General features: G+C 41.2%; 1 protein-coding gene across 9 annotated transcripts in view; it reads left to right on the top strand.

Annotated features, from left to right (window-relative positions):
* The first annotated feature begins 11,884 nt into the window (after positions 1-11,884).
* Positions 11,885-19,489, top strand: part of miga1 (mitoguardin 1) — a 29,599-nt gene continuing 21,994 nt past the window's right edge. For 6 of the 9 annotated variants that reach the window (XR_015477703.1, XR_015477702.1, XR_015477704.1 and 3 more), the window contains 4 exon segments: positions 11,885-11,946; positions 12,886-13,036; positions 15,778-15,946; positions 19,355-19,464. Coding sequence is in view for 5 of the 9 variants with exons in the window: in XM_087239285.1 (XP_087095411.1) it covers positions 12,938-13,036; positions 15,778-15,946; positions 19,355-19,464 (378 nt within the window). In the remaining 4 variants the exon portion in view is untranslated. 9 annotated transcript variants of the gene reach the window in all.

Below are 19,489 nucleotides of genomic sequence, written 5' to 3'. Positions count from 1 at the left end.
ACCCGAGTTTTCAAATCTCCTAAAATGTCAGTGTGGAGAGGTAAGCGTGATCGAACACCCAATCAGGGGGGAGAGCATGCTAGGAGCCCGGCGGCTAATCAGCGGGTCAATCAGAAATGATAAATAACACCTGTCTTTCTAGTGATTGGGCCGGAGAGACTCCCTTCTTAAGGAGAACGGGAGGAGCAGTCGAGAGAGGAGAGAGCACACACACACACACATACAGCGATACATGTGTGGTGACATCCAAACATAAATAAAAGATTTGCTTACCTGAATCGCCGACCCTGTCTTCTTCTTCCCTCAACAACGAACATTATTACAGTGGTGCCAAAGCCCGGGAAGAAGAAGAAACTTCGCTGCCAGAATGTCTACTCCGTCTACTAATCCATGTGCGGAAGTCATCCAGGCGCTCGCGGTTCTCCATCAGGAACAACATCATGCGGTGGTGGAGATGAAGAAAGATCTAGAACGTCGTTTCCAAGTCCTCATGGAGGCCCAGCGGGAGGACCGCGAGGTAATCCGGAGTCTGCTGACCCAGGAGATCCAGCCCGCTTCAACATCTACCGCCCACCCTCCCATTATGCTACAGAAAATGGCGCTGGAGGATGACCCGGAAGTGTTCCTGGATCTTTTTGAAAAGATGGCCGCGGGCTGAGTGGCCGGTACGAGTCATCCCGCTGCTCTCGGGCGAAGCCCAGATCACCGTACAGCAGCTACCGGCCCAGAATCTCCTGGAATACGCTCATCTGAAGCGAGCTATTCTCCAGCGGGCCCTTTGCGTTCGCCCAGCAGCTCCGTGACGCCTGCCGCAGATGGCTGGTACAGGATGGCCGAACCACCGCCCAACTGGTGGATGCCGTGGTGCTGGAACAATTCATCACCCGCCTCCCCTCCCGAACATCGGAGTGGGTCCAGTGCCACCGGCCTGACGATCTGGAGACGGCCATCCGGACTGGCATCACCTGATGGCGAGGTCCAGGGTCGGCGAAATAACCTCTCTCTCTTCTCCCCCTCTCTCTCTCTCTCTTCCTGTTCCCAGGCCCAGACTGCGGGGACCGCCCACACCTGCACCCAGACGGCGGTGCGCAATGGCGGATCTGCCAAACGTCCCAAGAGGGGCGGGGCCCTATTCGGGCAGAGGGGTGGAGCAACGACCCCTGGCGGTTGCCCAGACACTGCCAGGATTCTCTCCGGTTCAATCGGTTGCTCCTGCTGGCCCCGGGGGTATAGTGGGAAGGTCCAGGCTGATGCATTCGCGTCGCGGGCACGAGGATAGCGCACCAAAAATCTGCTCCGTGAAGGAGGCGAGTGCGCTGATTCGCGTCCCCGCCACGCCAATCGTCGCCCCCGGTCGCGACGGGCTATACCGGGTACCAGTGAGTATAAAAGGAGGTACATATCAAGCTTTGGTGGATTCGGGGTGTAACCAGACTTCCATCCACCAAAGCCTGCTTCAAGACCCGGCATTGGATATGAGCCGCACGGTAAGGGTAAGGTGTGTGCACGGGGATATAATTCACTACCCGCTAACGGCAATAGACATTCAATTTCGGGGGAAAAAACATAGAGTAGAGGTAGCAGTTAACCCGCACCTCAAACACCCGCTAATTCTGGGAACTAATTGGCCTGGATTTAATAGATTATTGGGAGTCTTATGTGCGGGTGCTTCTTGGAAGAAGAAATCTCCGGATAGGGGACTTGTCGCTCAGCTGGGGGAATCCCAGGCAGTGACGTCACGCGTTGACTCAGGGGAAGGGCTGGGAATTTCCCGGTGTAAAGACTTTCCCCTGGAGCAGTCGCGTGATGACACGCTAAAACATGCACTCGAAAGAGTGCAGGTTATTGATGGGAAAATCCTCCAGCCTGATAGACCCCTCTCCTATCCGTATTTTGCGGTGATTAATGATAGGGTGTATCGAGTGACCCAAGACGCTCAGACAAAAGAAGATACAACCCAGCTATTAGTACCAAAGAGCCGGGAAATGCTTTTTCAGGCGGCTCATTCTAATCCTATGGCCGGACATTTAGGTTAGGCGGCCACACTAAATCGCCTCATGACCCGATTCTTTTGGCCGGGCATTCACGGTGACGTCAGCAGATGGTGCGCGGCGTGCAGTGAATGTCAGCTGGTAAATCCACCGGCCACCCCAAAAGCGCCGTTGCGCCCTTTACCAATTATGGAGATCCCCTTCGAGAGAATTGGTATGGATCTCATCGGGCCATTAGAGCGATCTGCACGCGGGCATCGGTTTGCATTAGTTCTGGTGGATTATGCAACCCGCTACCCGGAAGCAGTCGCGCTCCGTAACATCTCAGCAAAGAGCGTTGCGGAGGCGCTGTTTCGCCTCATCTCCCGTGTGGGAATCCCCAAGGAGATTCTCACTGATCAAGGCACCGCGTTCATGTCACGCACGATGCGCGAGCTTTACGGATTATTGGGCATTAAATCTATTCGCACCAGCGTCTATCACCCACAAACAGACAGGCTGGTGGAAAGATTTAATCGCACGCTTAAATCAATGATCCGTAAATTCGTTCACGAGGACGCGAAAAATTGGGATAAGTGGTTGGAGCCTCTATTATTTGCTGTGCGGGAGGTTCCCCAAGCCTCCACGGGGTTTTCCCCCTTCGAGCTTCTCTATGGCAGACAGCCCAGAGGGGTTTGGATGTTGTTAGAGAGGCTTGGGAGGACGAGCCTTCTAAAAGTAAAAATGAAATTCAATAAATCCTGGACCTTAGAGCAAAACTCCACACACTGGGGCGGCTCTCTACAGAGAATTTGCTTAAGGCTCAGGATGACCAACGCCGGCGATATGATAAGGGCACTAAACTCCATAAATTTTCACAGGGAGATAAAGTACTTGTACTGCTACCCACTTCCAGCTCTAAATTACGAGGTGGTTCGTTCGGACAGGGCTGACTCGCGTCATATTTATCACATTAATCTGCTTAAGCAGTGGAGGGAGCCGGAGGACGTGGCGCTGGCTACGCTTGTTACTAACGAGGATGACCTGGGGCCGGAGAGCTCTGGCCGTGAACGGCCGAGCGCTCTGGTCACCGGGGGCGATCATCTCTCAGCGAGCCAGCTCCTCGACATCGGGCACCTCCAACGTGAATACTCTGACGTGTTTTCGCCCCTGCCCGGTCGTACCAACCTGATTCAGCACCATATCGAGACCGAACTGGGCGTGGTCGTTAGGACCCGGCCGTATCACCTACCTGAACACAAGAAAAAAGTGATTCAGGAAGAATTAAATAATATGTTGAAAATGGGAGTAGTAGAAGAATCCCACAGCGACTGGGCCAGCCCGATTGTCTTGGTACCTAAGACGGACGGCTCGGTTCGGTTATGTGTGGATTATCGCAAGGTGAATGCTGTGTCGAAATTCGACGCTTATCCAATGCCGCGTATTGACGAGTTGCTCGACCGGTTAGGTGCTGCTTGATATTACTCGACATTGGATTTAACAGCTTCAGATCCCCTTATCTCCAATATCCCGCGAAAAAACAGCCTTCACTACGCCGTTTGGATTGCACCAATTTGTGACGCTTCCGTTCGGGCTGTTCGGGGCACCGGCGACGTTTCAGCGCCTGATGGACAAAATACTCGGCCCTCACACAGCATATGCCGCTGCTTATCTAGATGATATCCTCATTTACAGTAATGACTGGCAGTGGCATATGCAACATTTGAGGGCGGTATTGTCGGCGCTGAGACGGGCCGGGCTCATGGCCAACCCACGGAAGTGCGCAATTGGGCGAGTGGAGGTAAGGTATCTGGGCTTCCACTTAGGTCACGGGCAGGTGCAGCCCCAAATTGATAAGACTGCAGCTATTGCACTTCAGACGGCTCCCCGGCCTGACGCGGGCGGTGGGGGTATGTGGAGAGGTAAGCGTGATCGAACACCCAATCAGGGGGGAGAGCATGCTAGGAGCCCGGCGGCTAATCAGCGGGTCAATCAGAAATGATAAATAACACCTGTCTTTCTAGTGATTGGGCCGGAGAGACTCCCTTCTTAAGGAGAACGGGAGGAGCAGTCGAGAGAGGAGAGAGCACACACACACACATACAGCGATACATGTGTGGTGACATCCAAACATAAATAAAAGATTTGCTTACCTGAATCGCCGACCCTGTTTTCTTCTTCCCTCAACAACGAACATTATTACAGTCAGAAATTCAACTTTTGCTTTCGCTTTCTAAAGTTAGTATTTGTTTTGCCTTACTAAAGAATTGCATTATTAAAGACTACTTTCCTTCTGGTTTCACAGCTGACAGCGCACGTACAACAGCAATAACGAGAAAAAAAAGTAAATAATAGATTCTTAAGATTCTTAAAATCTAAAGGAATCAGAAAAAACGTTACTATACTCAGAGAGGATAAAATGACATCTAAACTGGCTGCAAAATATATGTACACCATTAGTAATGGTTAATCAATGCATTTGCCTAATATAAAAAATTAACTCGTTTTAATCATGCAATTATGATAATTTATAGATATGTGTTTTTATTAACTTTTCTGTCATTTAGTTCTCATTTGCCGATTATTTTATTAATTTGATGATGGTAATTGTAATATATTACAAATGTATATACAATAGCCTATCTAAAATGCATTTGGCATTCAAATTTTATTTTGAACTTAAAAGAGAGAGAGAAGCAGATTTTATCTGTCAGTGTGTGCACATGGGTCATTAATGGCATAATTGTATTTCTTTTTTATATAAGTCTTTTTTTAACTGTCTTTTTTTACTTTAACCCATTGAAAAGAAACAGCGTCATAATAAATAAGTATTATTAAAAATGAAATTATGTTTTGTTTGTCGCATATAGTTAACTATATGGTTTGTTTCAATCCGGCTACCACTGCAAGTATATTTTTAAACCTATGGGAAGCACTATATATAAAATAGCAGACATTTACAGTACTATTTCGCATTATCGTTGATCTGCAGCTTTAATTAAATCATGTTCATAGAAAGTTTAGTTATTCACATACAAGTAGGCCTATTAATGTGTATAAAGCATCTGTTTTGTTTATGATATGTGAACGACCTGAATAGCTTTACTTTGAAATTTCCTCAAGCAAGAATGACGGAGACTGCAACTTTGTCGTACACCACACCCACCAAAAGGGTACCATTGGTAGCCTATCATTTGGCAGTGGATACTGTACAGTACCACTCAGTGGAAAGGAATTAAAGGATACAGGGACCCACTGGTCCGTTCCCAATGGTGAGATGTCCTGTGTGGTCACAGTTTTCAGATGTGTGAAGCTGGTTAAAGGAAACAAACACAACCAACAAGTTTAGCTCGACTTTGCAATACTCAAAACTACTAAGATGTTTGTTATTTTCACCTGTGTTCTTGAGTCTACAAATAAAAAAAGTAATCAAATATGCAATATACAAAGTCGTAAACATTAAAATACATATAAAACAACAAATAAACGTGTCCTTCCTTACCTCGATCGCCAGTGGCGGGTCACGTGACCTGCCACTGGCTGGTGGCAGCCGCCAGTGTCCAACTGTCGGGTAGCATGACCTGCCAGTGGCAGCCGCATTTTACCCGGCAGTTGACAAATGGCAGCCAGAGCCTGGTTGGAAGACATATTAACAACTGGCTGGTGGGTCAGGTGTCCTACCAGTGACTGCTTGGTCGCCATTAACAACTGGCTAGTGGGTCAGGTGTCCTACCAGGGGCTGCTTGGTAGCAGGTAAGGTCTACCCAAGCAGCTCAGTTTAACAGTGCTTAAGCCCTCTGAGTGTGGCGTCTAATTAGCACTCTCTTTCTGGGGAATCAAATTATTAATTTATGAAATGTATAGTCTTCATGGTATTCTGGTTTACATACCTTATATTTGCAGCAAAAATATTCGAAACAAGGTTTTCAAATGACCCTTTAACAGACTGGTGGGATATTGACGCTAATCAACTTGCAGTCTCCAGCCAGTTAGCTCAGAGTTTAACGCGTTCACTTTCTCTTTCTCTGCAGCTGTTTACATTGATTTATCATCATGAATATAATCTTCTGGACCCTTTCTATTATAAATTGGGCATATTAGTCAGGTTTATTCCAGATACAGTGCTCAAAATTGCCATGATTACAACTGGCTGGTCACGCGCAGCTCCACCAGCGCACGCGCAGGTAATGCGTAAGCGCGATCACTATCTTAGTCTGGCGCGTGTCCTCGCGCTCTCTTCCAAAGATATTATATTTTTAATTCATGAAATGTGTATTATTTTGTGTACATTTGTTTAGACCTTTGCAGGCTTGCAGCAGTGCTTCCTCAAATAAGCGCTTCAAACAGCCCTTAAACTGATCGGTGGGTTTGCAGCACTCTGCGTCACCAGCCAGCTATCTGGAATAAACCTGACTAATATGCCCAATTTATAATAGAAAGGGTCCAGAAGATTATATTCATGATGGTAAATCAATGTAAACAGCTGCAGAGAAAGAGAAAGTGAACGCGTTAAACTCCGGGCTACCTGGCTGGTGACGCAGCGAGTGTTGCAAACCCACCGGTCAGTTTAAGGGCTGTTTGAAGCGCTTCTTTGAGGAAACACTGCTATAAATGTCTAAACAAGTAGACACAAAAGAATACACATTTCATGAATTAAAAATGTAATTGATCTGGAAGAGAGCGCGAGGACACGCGCCAGACTAAGATAGTGATCGCGCTTACGCATAACCAGCGCGTGCATGGGGAGGGCGTGACCAGCCAGTTGTAATCATGGCAATTTTGAGCACTGTATCTGGAATAAACCTGACTAATATGCCCAATTTATAATAGAAAGGGTCCAAAAGATTATATTCATGATGGTAAATCAATGTAAACAGCTGCAGAGAAAGAGAAAGTGAACGCGTTAAACTCCGGGCTACCTGGCTGGTGACGCAGCGAGTGTTGCGAACCCACCGGTCAGTTTAAGGGCTGTTTGAAGCGCTTCTTTGAGGAAACACTGCTATAAATGTCTAAACAAGTGTACAAAAAAGAATACACATTTCATGAATTAAAAATGTAATTGATCTGGAAGAGAGCGCGAGGACACGCGCCAGACTGAGATAGTGATCGCGCTTACGCATAACCAGCGCGTGCATGGGGAGGGCGTGACCAGCCAGTTGTAATCATGGCAATTTTGAGCACTGTATCTGGAATAAACCTGACTAATATGCCCCATTTATAATAGAAAGGGTCCAGAAGAGTATATCCATGATGGTAAATCAATGTAAACAGCTGCAGAGAAAGAGAAAGTGAACGCGTAAAACTCCGAGCTAACTGGCTGGTGACGCAGAGTGCTGCAAACCCAGCGGTCAGTTCAAGGGCTGTTTGAAGCGTTTCTTTGGGGAAACACTGCTGCAAATGTCTAAACAAGTGTACACAAATGAATACACATTTCATGAATAAAAAATTGAATTGATCTGGAAGAGAGCGCGAGGACACGCGCCAGACTAAGATAGTGATCGCGCTTACGCATAACCAGCGCGTGCATGGGGAGGGCGTGACCAGCCAGTTGTAATCATGGCAATTTTGAGCACTGTATCTGGAATAAACCTGACTAATATGCCCAATTTATAATAGAAAGGGTCCAAAAGATTATATTCATGATGGTAAATCAATGTAAACAGCTGCAGAGAAAGAGAAAGTGAACGCGTTAAACTCCGAGCTAACTGGCTGGTGACGCAGAGTGCTGCAAACCCACCGATCAGTTTAAGGGCTGTTTGAAGCGCTTATTTGAGGAAGCACTGCTGCAAGCCTGCAAAGGTCTAAACAAATGTACACAAAATAATACACATTTCATGAATTAAAAATATAATATCTTTGGAAGAGAGCGCGAGGACACGCGCCCGTCTAAGATAGTGCTCGCGCTTACGCATAACCAGCGCGTGTGCTGGTGGACCAATGGGAGGGCGTGACCAGCCAGTTGTAATGAAGGCAATTTTGAGCACTGTATCTGGAATAAACCTGACTAATATGTCCAATTTATAATAGAAAGGGTCCAAAAGATTATATTCATGATGGTAAATCAATGTAAACAGCTGCAGAGAAAGAGAAAGTGAACGCGTAAAACTCCGAGCTAACTGGCTGGTGACGCAGAGTGCTGCAAACCCACCGGTCAGTTTAAGGGCTGTTTGAAGCGTTTCTTTGAGGAAACACTGCTATAAATGTCTAAACAAGTGTACACAAAAGAATACACATTTCATGAATTAAAGATGTAATTCATCTGGAAGAGAGCGCGAGGACACGCGCCAGACTAAGATAGTAATCGCGCTTACGCATTACCTGCGCGTGCATGGGGAGGGCGTGACCAGCCAGTTGTAATCATGGCAATTTTGTGCACTGTATCTGGAATAAACCTGACTAATATGCCCAATTTATAATAGAAAGGGTCCAGAAGATTATATTCATGATGGTAAATCAATGTAAACAGCTGTAGAGAAAGAGAAAGTGAACGCGTAAAACTCCGAGCTAACTGGCTGGTGACGCAGCGAGTGTTGCAAACCCACCGGTCAGTTTAAGGGCTGTTTGAAGCGTTTCTTTGAGGAAACACTGCTATAAATGTCTAAACAAGTGTACACAAAAGAATACACATTTCATGAATTAAAGATGTAATTCATCTGGAAGAGAGCGCGAGGACACGCGCCAGACTAAGATAGTGATCGCGCTTACGCATTACCTGCGCGTGCGCTGGTGGAGCAGCGCGTGACCAGCCAGTTGTAATCATGGCAATTTTGAGCACTGTATCTGGAATAAACCTGACTAATATGCCCAATTTATAATAGAAAGGGTCCAGAAGATTATATTCATGATGGTAAATCAATGTAAACAGCTGCAGAGAAAGAGAAAGTGAACGCGTTAAACTCTGAGCTAACTGGCTGGTGACTGCAAGTTGATTAGCGTCAATATCCCACCAGTCTGTTAAAGGGTCATTTGAAAACCTTGTTTGGAATTTTTTTGTTGCAAATATAAGGTATGTAAACCAGAATACCATGAAGACTATACATTTCATAAATTAATAATTTGATTTCCCAGAAAGAGAGTGCTAATTAGACGCCACACTCAGAGGGCTTAAGCACTGTTAAACTGAGCTGCTTGGGTAGACGTTAGTACCAGCCAGTTGTATTGACAGCTATTTCAGTGCTGTGTCTGATTAACTAGTTTAATGTGCCCAATGCCTAAATGAAAAGCTCCATTATATTACTTTCAGAGAAATTAAAAAAAGCAAGGGAAGCAAACTCAGACCTCCATATTTTGTAGATTTGAGCACACTTTATTTGTAATAAACATTCAGAAATTACCATCATTAAGAATAAATCTGTAAAAATGTTCATATTGTTTATTGTTAACACATTTGATGAAATGAAAGGTCATATGGCCTACCAGTTGCCAACTGCTACCAAGCAGCCCCTGGTAGGACGCCTGACTCACCAGCCAGTTGTTAATGGCCACCAAACAGCCACTGGTAGGACACCTGACCCACCAGCCAGTTGTTAATGTCCACCAAACAGCCACTGGTAGGACACCTGACCCACCAGCCAGTTGTTAATGTCCACCAAACAGCCACTGGTAGGACACCTGACCCACCAGTCAGTTGTTAATTTCCACCAAGCAGCCACTAATAGGACACCTGACCCACCAGCCAGTTGTTGAAGGCCACCAACCAGGCTCTGGCTGCCAGTTGTCAACTGCCGGGTAAAATGCGGCTGCCACTGGCAGGTCATGCTACCTGACAGTTGGACACTGGCGGCTGCCACCAGCCAGTGGCAGGTCATGTGACCCGCCACTGGCGGCTCCTGCCAGCCAGTTGAAGATTGAACCCCGACTCCTCGATCGTGCAGATTAATCGCGGTAGTACTGTAGAAAATGGCCGCTCGGCTTGTGCGCGTTCTAACTGTTTTAGAACGTGGAACATGTTCCAGGAATGTTGACGTCATATCGGATTATGATTTGAATCAAATCAATAAATCACGTACGTGAACCAAGCATGAACAAAACTTTATAAATAGTAATAATAATAAAAAACTATGAAAATCGCTTATTTTATTGATCATTACCTTGCTTTCATGTTAAATAATGCAGTCTGATTTTGATCAATTAATTACTGCCAAATTTAACTCGACCCTTCACAATGATGCCACTTCTCTACCACCTCGCCTTTTCGTAACGTAATTGATAGTTCCGGTTTACCTTTGAATGAATGGGATACCTCGCGGTAAAATTTACTACCGAAAATATTAACATTGCACGTTGTGATTTAAGACTATTAAATAATTAGGCATTTGTCCAAATGTTTCTCTTTCAATACTAAATGTTTGCTGAGCCTATTGTTTAAATCCTTAAATCCCTCCTTGTTTACAGAATTGTTTAAATTATACGAATATGAGCTTGTTGTTTATTAAAGAAGTATTTGCAACCGTTTCACTTGCTAATTCGGTTAATTTCCTCAATAATTAATTTATTTTTAGTTTGATGCTGCTATGAATATAAATTTATACTATTATATGTAAATGTTCCTGCATGAATCAAATTATTTATCTAATGTCATATTACTTGGTAAATTTCCGTCTATAGAAATCAGTTCCATCATTCATTCATTCGTTTTCCTTCGGCTTAGTCCCTTTATTCATCAGGGTCGCCACAGCGGAATAAACCGGCAACTTATCCAGCATATGTTTTACACAGCAGCAGATGCCCTTCCAGTTGCATCCCAGTACTGAGAAACAGTTTCATCATTAATAATTAATGATCTATTTTTTTTTTCTTTTTGAATGAATTAAGACAGTGTCCTGTCATCACCTACTGGGTGGATTTAATCTGTAGCTACTACATTTTAATTAATAAATTACAAATAATTTCATAATTTAAGACTAAATTAAAATTCAGTCTTGTTTTTTTATTTTTTATTTTTACATTTACTGTAATTTAATAACTATATTATTTTTATGGTCATTGGTTCTAGTTGTGAAAAAGCAGAACAGCGTATTACTTTTTTGTATGTATATGATATTGTATCTGCACAAAAATGTTAATAAATATATTTGGCAAAAAATGCAGTCTTAGTGTTCTTTTTGCAATTGTAAATACAGGGTTAAAACATTAATTAAATTTTCTAAAGACACTTGGGTCCATCTTTGTACTGGACAAGATAGATCTATAAAATATTTTTATATTAATTTAGCTTGATTGGTTAGATTAACATACCATATTGTTATTCTATGTCATTTAATTGGAATATTAATAGATATAAATGTGTTATGTTCATAAATAAAATACCAGACATTAGACAAATAGACACATGGAGTCAAACTGGACACTGGGTGACGCCATATGAAAAGGGTCTATTGTTAAGTTTGACAAAATAATGAAGTAAGGGCTACATGGTGGTTAGCACTGTTGCCTTACAGCAAGAAGGTCGCTGGTTCGAGTCTCAGCTGGGTTCTCCCCGCGTTCATGCAAGTCCAAACACATGCACTATACATGAATTGAGTAAACTAAATTGGCCGTAGTCTATGAGTGTGTGTGTGTGTAAATGAGTGTGTATGAATGTTTCCCAGTTGGAAAGGCATCTGCTACGTAAAATATATGCTGGATTAGTTGGTGGTTCATTCCGCTGTGGTGGTCTTTGATGAATAAATGCTGTTAGATGTTTTTTACTAAAATTTTACAATAATAATAAGCTTACTTGCTCCATACTAATATATAAATATATAATTATATTTTTTTACTTTCACTGTATGCCTGAATTCTCTTTTTCTTGGATGAGTTCTTGTACTCCTATGCGCTCTCTACACAGTTTAGTTAACTTTTATTTTGAAATCCTAGCTATGTCACCGGAAGTGAATTCCAGATTTGGTTTCCACGTGAGCTCACAGCCAGACACACGCAGTTGTTGTACTCTGGTAGAGGACATATGCTGTGTTCCCGAAAAAAGGGGATCAATGTAAGCAATACAGCACGTTTATATTTTTGATCACATTATAACTCACATTCAGTATAGTTTCTGTCAGAATACATGACGTTGCTTGTTTTTAATTTGATTCGAAATACGATAAAAAACAGGTTAGTTTTAGAAAAAGGTCAGACTGTTTTCGCCTCTCATGATTGCTTTGTGTTTTAAACAAATATACCACCTTGTTAAATTTACCGGTATTTACCCTCTAAAACACTTGCTTTACGTACAAGCCTGTTTTACAACAAACTATTTTTGATATTTGATTGAGATATAATAATAATAATAATGAACCATCACTATAATATGACAATAATAAGAAACTAATTGTTAAAAAACTATTTATTTGTGTGTGTGAGTGAGTGAGAGAGACACACACACACACACCTAGATTATAAATGAATCATTGTAAATATACTGATTATTATTGTTTGATTACTGTTTTATCCTAAAATGTTGATTGTTAAATGTACAGTTTATTCTGCTCTATTATTATTTTGTATTGATTTGTATGAATAACATAATATATTGAATAATAATATGATATATTGAATATTAATGTGATATATTGAATACTATTATGATACATTGAATAATATGATGTGTCGTTGATATTTAATTATTATATATAAATATCATCTTTTTTATTTTTATTTTTTTACTACTAGTATTTACTGTTTTTACTGTTTTTTATTAGATATGTATGTAATTTTTTATGTAAACTTTAGAACTGTTTTGGCAGTACATTTTTTAACATTTGTCATGCCAATAAAGCAATTATTGAATTGAATTGAAAGAAAGAGAGAGAAAGAGAAAGACACACAGAGAGACTCAAGTCCCAGCTTAAATCAGTGATTCTTGCTAGTTGGTCATTTTTCCTTTACACTACATAGACATTAGATATTATAAAGTTCTTTTGTTTTGTTTCAGGTTGTATTAACGACATTATAAGAATGGGCTGTTGTTGAGAAATTGTGGCATCATGAATGAAGATGTGCTCAGAAGCTCACACTTGCCAATAAAGCTGGCAGCTTTGCACTTTCTGGACCTTCCACTGTCGGTCTATTACTCCCTTCCACAGGTAAACTGACCATCATCCTGACTATGCTTTTGAATCCAGGATTGTTAGCGTAGAGATCATTTTGCCAACAGAAAATTATTGAAAAATTATTAAAAACAGTAGGGCTGCATGATTAATCTTAAATTATCACGATAACAATATTTGTGGCCCACGATCAATAATTAAATATCGACGCAATTTTACAGTCTAAAGATTAAGCCGTTAGTTTAATGGGTGGAGTTTAAGGATTATGCCGCATCACAAGCATGAGTGGACTGCATCTACATTGCAAGTGTTTTTATTTATTTATTTTTTTCGAGAAATGCAATGTTGATCAGCTAGCCTTTGCTCCTGTTCAGTCGAAACCTCCCAAGGTAACAAAAAAAAAACTCATTAATCACCTTAAAAGTCATCACAACGTGGCTGTCATCAGTAGGTTAATGAGCTCAGGAGAATTCTGCTTCGCATTTTTCTATGCAATATTAACATCACTAAACCAGACAACATTTGTTTTCCAAATTAACCAAATATTCGTGGAGATTCAGCAGGGTTTTTTTTTTTACACGTTTGTCATGTGGACAGAAGAGACTGTATCCAATAGTTTCAATGTACAGGTTTTCATCAGTCTGATACAACTTTAATTATTTACAATAATAAATGGAGAATAAATTTACGTCTGAGTGCTGCTTTGAATAGAATACAATTATTAAAAAGCACATTAAAGACTATACACATAAAATAAAGCATTCACAAAGGTGTATCTTATGGAAAAACGCCAATTCATAGGCACTTTTGGTTTTAAAAGAATCAAGCAGATTTAAAAAAAAAATCTAATTTGCAGAAGAAAAAATACAGGAATTTTGCAAAAGAAAAAGATTAAACGTATCTTGACTGTTAAATATTTATCCTCAATTTATCTGACTCCAATCATAAAACATTGATGATTATTTTGTTTCTTTTAATGTTACTTTAGATTATGATTCAATACTCTCTTTGATTCGTTATTGTGTATTACTCTTGTTCATTCAGATTTCTTTAACATCCTGAAGTCTTGTCCCGGCCGAGTATACAATCTCTTAAACACAAGCATGTCAGTCTTGGTCATTAAACAGAGGCGATTAACCATTATTCTAAAAAGGCAGGACCCTACTTACTCAGATTAGAATATTTGTTGTGTGGTTGTTACAAACCCCGGATATTAGTATAGGGAATGGTGGGGTTTGACATTTATAGATGTATAGATCCCCATAGATCTGCTATCTACTAAATCAAGACAAAACTATTTAATCACACCATCATCATTACTATAGAATTAAGCAGACTGATTTACATAAACTATTAGTAACTTTGAATAATCACCATATGATTTAAAAAGTATTAGAGTTTAGAGATAAAGGTTTAGACACATTTAGATTGGTCTCAATAATACTTTGTTGTTCTAAATAGAAAATCCATTATTAGCAACTTACAGTCTAAGGATGCTTGAATTAATGCCAATGTGTTAGTCGGAGCTTTAAGAACATCGTATAGCGTGCTCCGCTGCTCCGTCTATTGCATTTTAGTCTGTTGTTAACCTGTACAGGGGCTTGTGTTGTGTGTTGTGTTATGGACTTAAAGGTGCAGTAGGTGATCTGCCAATATGCTAACTGCTTAGCATATTATCTTTGGAAGGCGGGGAGGGACTGTGATTCAGAGCCACGCCCCCTGAAATCGCAAACCTGCGCAGAGCGTCACAACAGCAGACAACCCACTAGTTCATGTCATTCGCCAGTTAGTTAGTGTTTGGCTGGCGGCATGTAGGAATTGCATAAATTACTAAGCCACACAAAGTCGTGCGCTAACTAAAGAGGGTGGATGTCGCATGCGAATTGAATGGGGGGGGGGGGTGTCTGGTGATATGAACTGAAGACAGGGTGGGGGGTTTGGGTGTGTCGCTGGGGCACTTCAGATCATTATGGAAGGGCACTTTCTATTTTCTATTAATGACTTAAAAGGGCATGTGCACTGCACAGGTTGAGCCCTATGTTTGCACGTGCCTGATAACGGCAACTAAATTTTTACTTGCATATAGGGAATATTATTACATATAGGAAAATTTGTGGCAGTCATGGATGGCTATCGTGTAGCAGCCAAGATAAACGATAAAAAAAAAGATAAAACGTTTTTTTTTTTATATATATATATATATATATATATATATATATATATATATATATATATATATATATATATATATAATTATTTTTCGGGGTTTTCACCTTTATTTTTGATAGGACAGTAGAGAGTATTGACAGGAAAGCATGGGGAGCAGAGAGAGGGGAAGGATCAGCATAGGACCACGAGGCGGAATCGAACCCGGGTCGCCGCGAGCACCGGAGTGCATGTGTCGACGCACTAACCACTACACCACTGGCACCGACGTTACATAGTTTTTGATGTATGTCACACAGCGCTGTTTAGAATTAACAAAAACAATAAATTTTGTCTTTTAGCTGTTTATGTCAATTAAACAAACAATATTGGACTTTATTGATACTACATTAATCAATCTTGTGCCTGAAGATCAGATCAAGCCAATGATGGCACACAAATCCAAATGCCAGCCAGTCAGCTCCAGTCATGTAATCCTGGCTGTCATCCTGTTAGACTGTCTCGCTCTCTCCTTATCTGCATTTCTCACGCTGATCTCGGTGTGCCGTCAGCTGAGCAGTTGATCCGAAGTTTAACGTTGCCTTATGTCTCTCCAATCCCTCTCTGGGCAGGTGAGTCTGAGCACCGGCACCAAGAAGCTTTTTGCCGCTACCGCCTTCGGTGCCGTCTCCCTCATCATCATCGCACGACGCTTCAGGAGGAGAAAAGGCAGGAGGAAAGCCAATTCTCCAGTAGAACAGGAAACATTTGAGTTCCTCACCACCATCCACCTGAGTAAAGGTAAAAACATTACATGCAAGCAACTTGATATTATTTTATGCCAAAGAAAACAGTGTGACTATTCTTACGGGTAAAAAGCAACATAAATGTTGCAAGATAAATGTTTTATATTTATATTTCAGATAAATGCTGCATTTTTTGTGCTCATCAAAATACCAATTTAGTATATTTTAGTTCTTTCCTAAATGTTATTTTACAGTGCAGACTGAAGTAATGGCTACTAAAATGTTTGGGTGTGACGGAACGATATTTTAAAAGATGACACCAAACTTGTATATGATTTATTTTAAAATGTCATTTGAAATATGTGACCCCGGTTCTTTGTTTTATGTTTGGTGTTGCACATGGATAGTTTTGGCAATAACCAAAAATACATTGTATGGGTAAAAAAACAAAACAAGATGCTGTTAATTCTTCAAAATGTTCTTATTTTATTCTACTGTTTTGAAGGTTTGAAATAGGGCTAGGCGATACCGCAAAAAAAAAATCACAATATCATATTTCATGTCATTCAGTATCGATAATTATTGAATATTGATTAACAATCCATTTTAGAATATAAGGATAATTTACCAACATTACTAAGGAAAATATTTAAACAAAATATCTGATCTCTTTATTGTAAAATAAACATAAGTGTTGAAGAGACTCTTAAACTTGATAATAGTGATGGGAAGTTCGGATCATTTTACTGACTCGGATCTTTGAGTCTCGTTCATCAAGATGAACAAATCTTTTTTCGAGTCATTTAGTTCATTTGGTTCAATTTGCCAAAATATTATTAAAATGTTACGAATTGCTTCCAAACACAGCTAGCCCAAAAGGTTGATTGCACGACAAATAAATCATAAATAGAATATAAGAAGGAGAAAATAATAATTCAATGTTTACCTGCTCTTTTGTCTATGAAGGCATTTTTGTCTCTTTGCTCAGCTCACCTCTTCATGTCTTCAAATGTCAGGGGTTCTTTCACGTTACACTGACAGTCACAAATAATATTAATCCATGCACAGTCTAAACCGATAGGAGCCATGATTGTTTGTTCATCACGTGACAGAATGACTCAAACCCGAGGACTCGAGAGATGAACGGTTCAATTCTTTTTCCGGCTCTAAACGCGTATGATTGGCCCGTGATTAACGAGTGACTCAGACCCGATAGATGACTCGAGAGATGAGCGGATCAATTCTTTTTCCAGCTCTAAACGCATATGATTGGCCCGTGATTAACGAGTGACTCAGACCCGATAGAGGACTCGAGAGATGAACAGATGAATTCTTATTCCGGCTCTAAACGCGTATGATTGGCCTGTGATTAACGAGTGACTCAGACCCGATAGAGGACTCGAGAGATGAACAGATCAATTCTTTTTCCTGCTCTAAAAGCGTATGATTGGCCCGTGATCAACGAATGACTCAGACCCAATAGAGGACTCGAGAGGTGAGCGGATCAATTCTTTTTCCGGCTCTAAACACATATGATTGGCTTCTGCCAATGTGATGAAGACTTGAAATTAACGATACTACTTGCACAAATGTGCGCACGCGCGGATGAACGAATCACTCCCTGAGAGGATTCGTAGTTCACGAGTCATATTGAAGATTTGTTCAAAATGAACGAATCGTTCATGAACGACCCATCACTACTTGATAGGGGTGTCACGATTTAGATTTTTAATCGAAATCGATCGAAATTTATGCTCAATTTCGATTATCGAATCAAAAAATAGAATCGTCGATGCTCTTTCAATGAAGTCGCCGTTGTGTAAGCATTTTGGATTTCCAGTGAGTTATGTTGACAACGTTTGTGTTGTCGACAAAAAAAACACAGTTTTGCAAGCTCTGCTATGTTCGTATTACGTACGGTTCGTCCGATAGACAACACCGGCATCGCGATCCTCCGCCCGACCCCGTTGCAAATCCGCTCGCGAAAAGTACACACTCAGGCCCTGTTTACACTGTCTTTGTTTTTAAATGGCATTTTAGAACGACAACGATTTGACATCCACAGTGGCATTTCTGAGCAGCCCTCCTTCCTCACTACCTCTGATGCACACACAGCCATATGAGCTTGAGACAGCAGGTCCAGGCAGAGGACTGCTTTAATCTTTCACTCACTTGTACTTTGTCATTTTAGCGAACAGCTCAGATACTGTTGGCTGGTTCCTGTTGGTTGTGCGTCTTTTTTACCGACGCCATTTTAACGACACAGATCACTGCCTATTCACGAGTCCCGCAGGAAAAAAGTGATTGACAGGTGGTAATTATGTGTGTATCTTGCCTTTATTCATTTACTGTATGATTTGTTTATGGGTAAAACAAAGACCATACAGGTCAGGTAGTTTAAACGGTAGGCTACAAATAATTAATTGGTCATTAATTAATTATTCATAATCGAAAATTGAATCGAATCGTGCCTTTAGAATCGAAAATGTAATCGAATCGAGGATTTGGAGGATCGTGACACCCTTACTACTTGATAAATAAAATGTTACAAAGTGTGCGCAATGGTAAAGTCTAAATGCTGGACAATCAAATTCAAATACAAACTGCAATATTACACATTGTGAAGTTGAATGTCTACATTACCCCTTTGCTAAAAACTTTCAGATGGGGAGCTAGTGGCTGGGATGCAAGAAAATAAATAAAAAAGCCACTCTGGCAACATACTTACATCCTTTTTAATTACAATTTTCTCACTGCTGCTAGCCATGGCACTCTTTTTGACATTTGTTGTTATTCTGACCTGAAGTGGCAATGATGCAACTAAAAACTCGCAAGTGAAAAGTGCGAGCGCATGTTTTCCTTCACCATTTTCAATGTGCTTTGCACTCCCCTGCGTCTCTCTTAACTAAGCAGCAATCTCTCTTAACGGACAAACCATTGCTGCAGCTCCGATATGCTGAAGTTTATGCAGAACATTAAAATGTCTATATTCCATACCAAGTGTGATGCAGATTGGTTAGTTCTACTTACATGAACCATGGTGCACACGCAGCATTCTGAAAAGTTCTGATGTTTTTCACCTAGGTGCACCTGGAAAATGCACATGCATAATGTGCACACCGCTCCGTATTTGTCATGTGCATCCATTGGAAACGACAAACCTACACCCTAAGCTTATTGACATTGCTTTCAAGGCATGAGGCTCCATACTAAGAAGAGTTTTTGGCCTAACCATCTCCAGTAACACACAAAAAAGTCGCTAGATTTGTTGCTTGTCGCTTTTGTGAAAATTTGATGCTAGAGGGGTTTGAAAAGTCGCTAAGTTGGCAACACTGGTGACTGATTTTGTGGTCCAGTGTCACATATTTAAAAGGAATAAGTTTAAAATGAAGTATGTTTTTAAAATATGAAATAAAATACCATTATGTAATATAATTTTGCCTGTCGTTTGTTTTCATTTCAGAGAGTGACAGTCAAAGTGTGCCTCAGAACTCAGAGAACCCCTACACGTGTAATGTGGTGTCCGGGGCCCTGTACAACAAGCTTTCAGGCTCACTGCCAAGTCTGGTTTCTGTAAGCAACATTATTATTTTTGGAA

The sequence above is a fragment of the Danio rerio genome, chromosome 2, assembly GCF_052040795.2.
Source record: "Danio rerio strain M-AB ecotype USA chromosome 2, GRCz13ab, whole genome shotgun sequence".
Taxonomy (NCBI): domain Eukaryota; kingdom Metazoa; phylum Chordata; class Actinopteri; order Cypriniformes; family Danionidae; genus Danio; species Danio rerio.
The sequence above is the reverse complement of the archived record's forward strand: the minus strand, read 5'-3'. Positions and strand labels throughout refer to the sequence as shown.